General features: G+C 37.1%; 1 protein-coding gene across 1 annotated transcript in view; it reads left to right on the top strand.

Annotated features, from left to right (window-relative positions):
• mov10l1 (Mov10 like RNA helicase 1) overlaps positions 1–12,125 on the top strand; it is a gene marked incomplete at its 5' end in the record, with an annotated part of 140,656 nt that overhangs the window by 10,619 nt on the left and 117,912 nt on the right. Inside the window, 2 exons of the mRNA XM_079820450.1 lie at positions 7,939–8,126; positions 10,472–10,612. Of these exons, the coding sequence (XP_079676576.1) occupies positions 7,939–8,126; positions 10,472–10,612 (329 nt within the window). The remainder of the gene's footprint in view (positions 1–7,938; positions 8,127–10,471; positions 10,613–12,125) is intronic.

Here is a 12,125-nt window from a genome sequence, read left to right on the forward strand (position 1 = left end):
ATGAACGCAACGCGTTAAGCCTTTTTCTCTCATAGAAAACCATTAGGCTATAAGAAAACGCTTAACGTGGCTTAATGTACTAAGACAGTGTTATTAAGAGACCAAACTCAGGAAACATAACAAAAATACTGTTCGATAGAACTGCGTTTGCTTGGTTTGTTTCCACAGTTATATGCGTGCTTCCTCAGCGATGCACACGCATATGCGGCTATTTTTTTTCTTCAACTCCTCAGGATCCATCTCGACGAGTGCAGGCAGATCGCGCGTGCGGTTGTGATTCTCCTGGAAGGGCGCGCGCGCTGCGTGGGCACAAATAAACTAATATGGATTTGAAATTATTTTATCATCTTGAAATACATGCAAGGCATATGTATTGTAGATGATTTTGTACATCTAAAATATACATGCATATATTTTTTGTATATATTCGTTTGCACGTGACTGTTTAGACCCGATGTTCTTTCTTGTCCGACCCGCACCCGTATCCGACACAGTTAGGATGTTTTTCACCCATTTCAGCAATATTCGCGGCTACCCGCACCCTTTAAAAAACGGATAGTTTATTTATATAAACCGGATTTCACGTCATATTCGAATAACGAATAAAAAGTGGCAGCCCTAGTGAACACATCACTCCAGTTTTAGAGTTATTGCACTGGCTTCCTGTCAGGTTTTGGATTGATTTTAAAATTCTCATGTTGACCTAAAAGGCCCTATGTGGCTTGGTGCCTCATTACTTGGCTCAACTTTTAACTGTTTACACTCCTAGATGTGATCTCCGCTCCTCTGTTTTGGGTCTTTTAGTTGTTCCTCCTACCCGTTTACGCTCTATGGGTGACTGGGCCTTCTCCACTTGTGCACCTAAACTATGGAATTCACTTCCCATTGTGATCAGACTGAATCTTGTACTGTTTTTAAATCTGCTCTTAAAACCCTTTTTTTCAGAATGGCTTTAATGTGATATTTTTTGTGTTACATGTATGGTGTGCCTTTATATGTTTATGCTTGTAAAGTGCTTTTGAGATGCACTTTTTAAAGGCACTATATAAAATGTATTATTATTACTTAGTGATGTCCTGACAAGGGTAGGGTTGGGAATTGGGAATCGTTTACAATTCTGGAATGGGATACTTAAGGTCAGTAATTGGATACTTGTTATAAAATTCAAATTTTGATTCTGCTTATCGATTCATGTGTGCGCATTTTAATGTGGTTTTAAACCATTCAAGTGCAAGAAGACTCAAAAGAGAACTCAAATTCGGCACTTTCGCTCTGTTTTCTGTGCTGGGCACGTCCAGAGTTTGCACACAAAAAGCTGCCTCTCATATAGTGCATGAATACCTAATTGAGTTCTCTTTCATGTCGTGAAAATTATGTCAAAATATCCTCGTAATCACACTTGGTTATGTCTTAAGTGAATGTAAACAGTTGTGAAATGGATCTGTGCTTAGTGACAGCAGGCTAATATATACCTGCTGCTGTCCGTGTCATTACTGTTAATCAAAGAACTAAAAAAAAAAGAAAACCACTCGCTGATCTTGACCGAATAACTTTTGTAACTTCAATAAAGATTCATCTGTATTGTATTTATAAAAAAAACTATGCAATGTTCAAGGGCTGGACCTGAGTATTCGAATATTTGTTCGGTGGGTTGGTATTCGATTTTCAATTTTGGAATTCGAATATTCATTTTTAAAAAAACAATTTCGCACACCTGGCATCCCTCTCAAAACGGTTCTCATTTGCACTTGAATATGTTAATACTATAAAAAAATATAGCGATTTACAATATTTATTTATTTTCTTTTTTTTTTTTTTTTTTTTTTTACAATTATCTTATAGCCTAGCCGTTTTTAATAGGATGGACAGTTGAATAGGAACCCAACCTCGTTATACTTAATAAATATATTTGCTGCGGTGGGCAAGTGATGTAATGGTGTTATGCCTAAACACCGGTAACATCAACTATCGCAGCAAACCTATTACCCGTTATTATCAATCTAAATGAATCTACTGCGGAATTATAGGAGCTTGTTACTAGGACGTAACAAACCTGTGTGTTTTGAATCACTAGTGCAGTGTCCATTCTCGGGAGATATAAGCCCTGTCTACGTGAGGTGCGCCGCTTCTTGAGATTCCTGCCTTTACTAGAGAGAAGAATATGCTCAGCCCCCTCCCTTTGAAGCTTTGAATATTTGGTGTTGATTACTACCGAAGCTTCGAAGCTCAAAAAATGGTATTCGGACCAGCCCTAATTTGTTCGGCTGTATTTATTTGTGCTTTTGCTAATTTGCTTATTTGTTCTCATATTTCTGTTTACAAGGATATTTTGACACTATTTTTTTGTGTGTTTGTCCGTTCAAGTGCAAGAGCTGAATAGAGTTCTCTTTCATGCCTTCCTGCCCTTGAATGGTTTAAACACATTAAAATGCACACACTTGAATCAATAACAACAGATTGGGCCATCTGGCCATTCAGAGCAGAGTAGGCTCGTGGGAAGGAGGAATTTAGAGAGACTGAATCATCCATCGAGTGGTTTGAGAATCATTGAACATTGTGGTGATGTGCAATGTATTTTATGAGAAAATTAAACTGACCTTTGGTGCATGTAAACCTATTGTTGGAGACATCCAAAACTAAATTAGGAAACTTTAAAATAGCATAATAGGGGTACTTTAAAAGACACTTAATATTAAGTAATATTATAGATTTTACTACACCAACACTTTCGGATGAGAGCCAAACCTCAACTGAATTGAGCTGAATAACTACACTATTGTCTTCTGTAGAACTTCACAGCTAAAATGTAATTTTGTCTTAATTGATGCAATGTGCAACATTTTGTAACATCCACTCTGGTCGTCGGTTCAGTGCAATAACAGTGTCGATGTTACAAAATTCATGAATTAAAGGATTAGTTCACTTTAAAAGGAAAATAACCCCATGATTTACTCACCCTCGCACCATAGGTGTGTATGACTTTCTTTCAGCTAGGGTTGTGCCGATAGGCGATATCATCGTCCATCGTGATGGCTGACCGACATCATGATGTAGAGCCACCTTCCTGATGCCACGCCCCCCGTTGCGAGTCTTGCGAGTGCGACACAATAATCCTAGTCTCTTCTGTAGTTAACCTAAAAACTTTGCAGGGATTGCTCTGTAAATTAAATTGAGAATATAACTAATGCATATATGCTATTTTAAATACTGTAGTCTATGCCAGAGACGTGACATGTTAGTCTGTGAAAATACTGTCAGGCAGGCTTCACAAATATTGATCTTGACATTGTTAGTCCTTTTGTCTTTTTTGCATGTCTTACACTGTGCATTTAAATGAAAATATTTAATTTTGTTCAAGAAAACATCCCTTATTAATGAAGTATAAGTAGCCTATTGTAGTGTCTCAGGAAATCTTGATCACTGTCACGTATAGCTCTGAGGCTACGGCACTGAAGTGGCAGTTTAAGATGAACCCAGACTTCAGCGAACATCAAATAACTTATTTTTTTATTTAACTCAGGATTTACATTTCACTTATAATTAGCAGCACAATTAACTTTTTGTCGTGCAAAGCATAGCATAGGCTACCACATAAATTATGTTATTGAACTATTGTAAGGTGGTCATATAAACTACACGAATGAATGTTTAAAAAACAATATGCAAAATCAAAATTGAATGGCTCCGTAACGGATTGCGAAATGTGCATATAACCTATTGGAAAGCGCGGATGAGTCATTAGTTGGGTTGGTAAAATAACGAAATTATAGTGTTTAAGTAGAAAAAAAAAAATTATGTAAAGAGATAGTAAAATAAAAATGGCTTAAATGTGCACAACTCTTAAGTGGAAGAAAAAAAAAATTGCCTCACGTGCAAACTATTGGAACGCGCGGATGAGTCATTAGTTGTGTTAGTAAAATAATGAAATTATAGTTTTTAAGTAGAAAAAAATATTTACAGCTCTGGAAAAAATGGAGACCACTTAACATTGGTTTCTCAATGTTAAGTGGTCTCTTAATTTTTTCCAGAGCTGTATTTAAAGAGATATAGTAATAACATTTAAATAATCAAATAAAATAAAACTCAAATAAAATTTGCTTAAAAGTGCACAACTCGTTTTTTTCCCCCGTTAGTAAAATAATGAAATTACATAAATATTTTTTTTCTACTTAACTAAAATTTCGTTATTTTACTAACCCAACTAATGACTCATCTGCACTAGGTTGCACATGAGGGGGGAAACGTAGCTTTCTTCCACTTAAGAAGAGTTGTGCACTTTTAAGCAATTTTTATTGTACTATATCTCTTTACATAAATATTTTTTTTCTACTTAACTATAAAGAAATATAGTACAATAAAAATTGCTTAAAAGTGCACAACTCTTCTTAAGTGGAAGAAAGCTACATTTCCCCCCTCATGTGCAACCTAGTGTGGATGAGTCATTAGTTGGGTTATTAAAATAACGAAATTATAGTTTTTAAATAGAAAATGATATTTATGTAAAGAGATATAGTAAAATATACCATACTGTGCTATGTCCTGCGTAGGGATGCGCGGTATACTGTACTGGGAAAATACCGGTATATATTTAATTTAAAACGGTACGATATCAAGATTTTGCTCATTTTGGTATATGCTGCTGTTCCGTTGTTCACCGCTAGGTGGCAGTGCGCTATCCAAACTGACGCGAAACCGGCAAATGTGGCAACATAGAACAAAATGAATACAGCAGTTGAATCTCACTCAACACGCACAAAAGGAGTTAATAAAGAGAGAAGTGAAATTTGGAATTACTTTGCTTATAAAACTGCTGAAGAACCATCAAACCTTGCCAAGCATCTGCCACTTGCCCATCCTGACTTGTACAAGACATTAAGAGATTGACAGGTGAGTGCATAAATCAAACAATCTAATTTAGACATTTATTTTCTTTTAGCACTGATCAACGCACATACATAAGATCGTATCGTTTAAATGTAATGAAATCTCCAGCGTTCGTTTCAACCAATGACGTTTAGATTTCATAATATTTGCACACCTACTATTGCACTAAATTCGCGCAAGACATAACCAACAATGTTTAGTGACTACTCACTAAAGATGGACATTTTTGACATAATTTTGTGTGTATTTGACTAAGGAATAACAACTTAATGTGGAATGCGGGACGCTCGTAGGCTTGTCTGTTTGTTGTTGGTATGAGCGCAAAGAAAACTCTCTCCCATCCCATGTATTACGGAATACTATAAAATCACTGGCATGTTCAAATTGGCCAGGTTTAAAAAGACGTGGGCAGTGATTTCCGTCAGCTGTCCCGAAACGAAAGCATAAGTTTTGAATCATTTTGCATTGAATTTGCATGTGATGTCTTTTGAAGCAATTTGCTCATTTTGAGAGCGAGAAGGATGTATTGCTGAAATTACTTTGCACAAGAAAGTTTCCAAATGACAGATTTGATAATCTTTGTTGATTCTTTTAATAATAAACATTTGCGTTAATTTCCCGCTTTATAAACCTCAAACCTGCGAGATTGAGTAAAATTATGCGCTATACCCGTGCCAAAATTCAGACCCTGTATGATATCGATTTAATATCGGTACTTCGGTTTTAGATTGTGGTACTGTACCGAAGCCAAAATTGTGGTATCGAGCCATTCCTAGTCCAGCGTCATACGTCGCGCCAGATACAGTGGGGCAAAAAAGTATTTAGTCAGCCACCAATTGTGCAAGTCCTCCCACTTAAAAAGATGAGAGAGGCCTGTAATTTTCATCATAGGTACACTTCATTAATGAGAGACAGAATGAGAAAAAAAAATCCAGAAAATCACATTGTCTGATTTTTAAATAATTTATTTTCAAATTATTGTGGAAAATAATTATTTGGTCACCTACAAAAAAGCTATATTTCTGGCTCTCATAGACCTGTAACTTCTTCTTTAAGAGGCTCCTCTGTATTATTGGCACCTGTTTGAACTTGTTATCAGTATAAAAGAGACCTGTCCACAACCTCAAACAGTCAGACTCCAAACCACACTATGGCCAAGACCAAAGAGCTGTCAAAGGACACCAGAAACAAACTTGTAGACCTGCACCAGGCTGGGAAGACCTGAATCTGCTATAGGTAAGCAGCTTGGTTTGAAGAAACCAACTTTGGGAGCAATTATTAGAAAATGGAAGACATACAAGACCACTGATAATCTCCCTCAATCTGGGGCTCCACGCCTGATCTCACCCGTGGAGTCAAAATGATCACAAGAACGGTGAGCAAAAATCCCAGAACCACAAAGGGGGACCTAGTGAGTGAGCTGCAGAGAGTTGGGACCAAAGTAACAAAGGCTACCATCAGTAACATACTATGCCGCCAGGGACTCAAATCCTGCAGTGCCAGACGTGTCCCCCTGCTTAAGCCAGTACATGTCCGGGCCCGTCTGAAGTTTGCTAGAGAGCATTTGGATGATCTAGAAGAGGATTGGGAGAATGTCATATGGTCAGATGAAACCAAAATAGAACTTTTCTAGAATTCGTGTGATTTTGAGTAAAAACCCCTTATATCAGCAAGGGCATTGAAGATGAAACGTGGCTGGGTCTTTCAGCATGACAATAATCCCAAACACACCGCCCGGGCAACGAAGGAGTGGCTTCGTAAAAGCATTTCAAGGTCCTCAAGGGGCCTAGCCAGTGTCCAGATCTCAACCCCATAGAAAATCTTTGGAGGAAGTTGAAAATCCGTGTTGCCCAGCGACAGTCCCAAAACATCACTGCTCTAGAGGAGATCTGCATGGAGGGATGGGCCAAACTACCAGCAACAGTGTTTAAAAACCTTGTGGAGACTTACAGAAAACGTTTGACCTCTGTCATTGCCAACAAAGGGTATATAACAAAGTATTGAGATTAACTTTTGTTATTGACCAAATACTTATTTTCCATCAGAATTTGCAAATAAATTCTTCAAAAATCAGACAATGTGATTTTCTGGATTTTTTTTCTTCTCATTCTGTCTGTCATAGTTGAAGTGTACCTATGAGGAAAATTATAGGCCTCATCTTTTTAAGTGGGAGAACTTGCGCAATTGGTGGCTGACTAAATACTTTTTTGCCCCACTTTAAGTTTTCCGTAAGTTGAATACAGAAGGCGGTCTGCCGGACGCTATATTTTTTACTTTGTAAGAAAAATATTCATATTTAAAACTTTATAAAGCCCTATCGATTTGCTTCAGAAGGCCTTTATTAAAACCCCCGGAGCCCCGTGGAGTACATTTATGATGGATGGATGCAAATTTTTTTGAGCTTCAAACTCAATGGACCCCGTCAATGCCATTATAAAGCTTGGAAGCATCAGGATATTTATTAATATAACTCAGATTGTGTTCATCAGAAAGAAGAATGTCATTCACCTAGGATGGCTTGTGGGTGAGTAAAGCATGGGATAAGTTTCATTTTAAAGTAAACCGCTCCTTTTAAGAAACATTCAATTTCGGATTTAAGCAGCTCTACAGAAGACAATAGTGTCATTATTCACTTTGAATCGGTTCAGTGTTGATTCAATTCAGTTCAGTAACAAAGGGAATAATGACACTGTTATCCTCTGTAGAGCTGCTTAAAGCTGAAATTGAACACATTTCATAATTTATGAACTTTTCACTGTTATTAAACTGAGCTGAATAATGACACTATTGCTTTACAGCAGATTTTGAATTTATTTCATTTTTGAAGTTTGCATCATGGATTTAGTTTTTTTCCTGTTTTATTACCGTAAAACTGTTTTGAAACAATCTGTATTGTATTAAGCGCTATAAAAATGAAGGTGACTTGACAAGTGCGGAAAGGGCTCATCACTTGAGAATTGGAATTTAAGTTATTTTTATTTGTATTGAGTGTTTTGTTCTAAAGCACATGTGAGGTGTGAGTTCCTCAGGAGTCTCCTGCCATCTGTCTCTCAGGTCAGTGTGACGAGAACACAAGGCAACAGTGGTGTTGTGGAAGACAGCGTGTTCTTCAGCCTGGAGTCTCTGATCGTGCCACCGGGCTTCAGACCTGCTCGCGGTGACGTGGTCAATGTGGTGGTGCTGGAGAGCAGTCAGTCGCTGTACTGCTGGAGAGCTCTTTGCATGACGCCTGTTCTGCACAGGTGACACTTCCCTCACTCCATCATCACGAGACTGAAGTGATTGTTTGCAAATAATTGCGTTTTTTTTTTTTTTTTTTTTGAAAATCCCCAAATTTCAGATGCATTTTGCTGTCACAGAATTTATTAATATATGTTATATTTTATTTAATATATTCTCAGAGTTTAGTAATATATGATTATAGAATATATAAATGCCATAACATTTTTCAGAACCGGAGTGTGAGACTCCACTTCAGTCACTGAGCATTTTCATCATGAAATCAAAATATTATAATATTTATTATGAATGTTTTATGTGTGCACATTATTAATTTTACAAATTCATGTCCCCTTGTAATCTTTAAACAAAATAACTTAACAAAATAACATCATCTCTTCTCTGATGATGTGTTTACTGGTACAAGGGCGGGGCAACCTGTCACTCACATGAGATTGCCCAATAGCAAACCATAACCATGCAACCAATTCCCCACAGACAAAATCAAGCCCCACTCTACATTTGATCTTGTTTGAGAAGCCGCTTCTCTCAGATATAAGTCATAGTAGGGAGGAAAAGACTTCAGTTACATGTTCAGACTTCATGTTTGCCCAAAAATGAAAATTACCCCATGATTTGCTCATCCTCAAGCCATAAGTTGGTCATGAACTGCATTTTTCTTTTACATGTTGTATAAAGTGAAAAACATATACATTCTCATTTGCAGTGTCATGCTATTAATCAAATGAAACGTGTTGTAATGTCTTACTGTTACAAAACGGATGACACTCACTGAAATTCAAAACAATAACAAAAGCAACATTTTCTATGTGCTTTCCTCTGTGTCTGATAATCCAACGAATTATCCTGATTAAAAATGCAGAAGCAAAGGAAAGAACGGCAAATCACCGCTATTACAACTATTCAGTTTGACTGCGGCGCTACTGTATAAATATTCAGTACAGATCAAACGATCTGTATCAGACAAAGCAATAGTGATACATGATGCATGATAAAAACTAACTTGTGTGTTGCGACATTACTGTCGTATCAGATCACTGTCATTTATTTGTTTATTTTTCTTCCAGTCTCTGAAAAGTCTGTGTCAAACTGTCTTGTTTAAAAACAAATCCGCAATAAAATTAAGTGAATTCAAACTTCGTTAAAATGAAAGTTCATCCATGCTTTCTTATTGCTAGGATCACAAGGTAGGCAATGCAAAAATTGGCCTTTTAAAACATATTGTAATCCTCAGAGCATCTCTATGGTTTTGTTGCTATAGTAATAATCCTGTATTTGCATCGGTCTCGTATTTACTACTACATGTCATGTGTGAATCAGTAGGCGGGGCTAAAGAGGCAATGATGTAGAAGTAGGTGTTGATCTTCTTCTGCAGAGACACACAATGATGTAATAATGTGACAATCCAAAACGAGTCGTTCTCTGGGCTTGGTTTCAAGGAACGCTGTTTTTGGACTAACAAGGAACTTTTGAATTCTAGAACTTACAGGATATTTTCATAGTACTATGACCTCTAATTTGTCAAAAGATCACGGAAATTTTTCTAATTTCATGGCCCCTTTAAATTCATAATTTCAGGGTGGAAAAAAAAGCTACCGTTTGACTACCAAGCCCGCTAGAGGGTGCAATGAGTAAATGTAATTCAAATCAAGCTTTTTATTTATTCTAGTTAAAGAAATAAGATTATGGTGTTAAAATAAATTTGTGCAATGTATTAAACACATGTTCATAAATCAAATATAATTTCATAAATTGTCTAAATGATTTTCTATATAAAAAGAGTACCATGTTTTTAAGCATAGTTTAATACAAGGACCATGTCTGACTGGTAACAAATGTGCAAGTAATAAGAAACAGCCTGAGAACCTACATTAAATCATATCTGTAATATGAGAAAACAAACTCTTAAGCAGACCATCTTATGTATTATGTGAACGCAAAAACACTTTTACAGTCCAGAAACCAATTAAGTACTTTTAGGGCTATTCAGCACATAGTGGAAAGCATTCAAATTAAGCTAGTACATGACACAAAGAGATCAGTTACGCAGTTAAATGCATTACCAAAAGTTTAATTTTGGTTTCGGTAAAATAATAATTTCAGTACATCACTATTTAAGCTAATAAATTCTTGGCATTCTACCCTGTGCAGTATTTGTTGTTTTGGTTCATAAGAGAAGGAAACAAAAAAACAATTCAATTGTTAATTGCAACTCTTTGTACAACAAACCAAAATATCATAAAGTGAAATAAATGAATGTTTTGACCTAGTCTCCATTAACAAAGTCATGACTTTTTTCCCCCTTACATGTTATTTTTCATCTTCCCTCTATGTGTGTGTCTGATAGTCCAAACCCCTCTGAGCTGAATATGCCAGATGCTGAGATTCACAGTTTGCTGGAGAATAAGGGTGGGCTTCAGGTCAGCCAGGAAACACATTTTGGGTCTCTCCTACTAGGAATCCGCAAGCAGCTGCTGATCTGGATCCGGTGAGTTCACACATGCACACCTTAAATATCATTGACTTAGGGTGCTTTCACACTAGCACTTTTGGTGCGCTCCCGGGTTTGATTGACATCATTGCCATTATGTACTGAAGCTTTGGAAATAAAACCAATGGTTCGAAAACTAAAATATAAAAGTGGGGTGAGCAACGCTATGCATTTTGCTGCCTTCTCCAGTGCTGTTGCTACCAAGCAACGGGGTAAACAGCTGCTGCTTTGACACAAACACCACGGTTCACACACAAATAATATAATCTGAACAGTCCAGCTGGGGCAGAGGGAGGGGGGAGCAATCGAACTCTGTTTCAGACCAGGCAATCAACCCAAGTGTGAAAGCACTCTAAGAGTTAGGTTGGTTAGTTTTAGTTAGAACGAAAATCCTGTCATTTATTCACCCTCATGTCGTTTCAAATAGGGGTGTGCGACATTGACTAAAATGATATTGATATTTTCTGGCGTTTTTGCTTGTTGCTGAAGATTTTAATATTTTGTGCAGCGGTCAGTTCACAGCAGTGACAGAAATTAACTTTTAGGGGATAGTTCACCCAAAAATGAAAATTCTGTCATTAATTACTCGCCGTCATGTAGTTATGAACCTGTAAGACTTTCGTTCATCTTTGGAACACAACTCTCAACTCTGAGAGCTGTCCTTCCATTGACAGTCAAAGCAACTACCGCATGTTGCATTTTTTTTCCCCCCACAATCGCGGTATAAAATTGAGGTTAAACCACTGGAGTCACATTGATTACTTTTTTTATGATGTATTTACTATTTTCTGGGGCTTGAAAGTGGTAGTTGCATAGACTGTTTTAACTGCATTCTACTAGGACTGCAAAGTGAGTGACATACTTGATAAGGTCAGCTTCCACATCATTAAAACAACAATTTCCATAGTATCGTAGAAGATGCATATTGCACACCTGTAGTTCCAAACCTGTATGACTTCTGTTGTGGAACACACAAAAGTGTGAGTGTCTGAGCTGTTTTTATGCATACAATTAAAGGGGTCATGAACTGGCTTTAAAAAAAAAAAAAAGTTGTTGTCTGAGGTCAACTAATGATGTTTGCGTGGTTTTTACATTCAAAAACATCATAATGAATAAGTAATAGGCTATTTTCTATCCTGGTTTTGAGCCTCTCTCATGGAACTCTCAGTTTTTATGGGCGTGCCGCACTGAAGACTTGGAAGTAAGCGCTATGATTGGGATAAGCTTTGTATATTATAATGAGCGATCAGCTCCCCTGTGAGTACATGTGAGGGATTGTTTTGAAAGCGTGGGGAAACGGCAACCGAAATGATGATTATCCCAGAGGGCTCGCAAAATTTTTATCAAACAAACACAATGATTTATCTCCCATCCGCCCGCAAATAATTGGAATGTTATTTTTTATTACTTGGCCTGCCTGATCGGTGGATATAACCAGGAACTGTGCAACACACACACACACACACACACACACACACACACACACACACACACACACACACACACACAC

This window comes from Gobio gobio, assembly GCF_949357685.1.
Source record: "Gobio gobio genome assembly, chromosome: 6".
In the NCBI taxonomy this organism is placed as follows: domain Eukaryota; kingdom Metazoa; phylum Chordata; class Actinopteri; order Cypriniformes; family Gobionidae; genus Gobio; species Gobio gobio.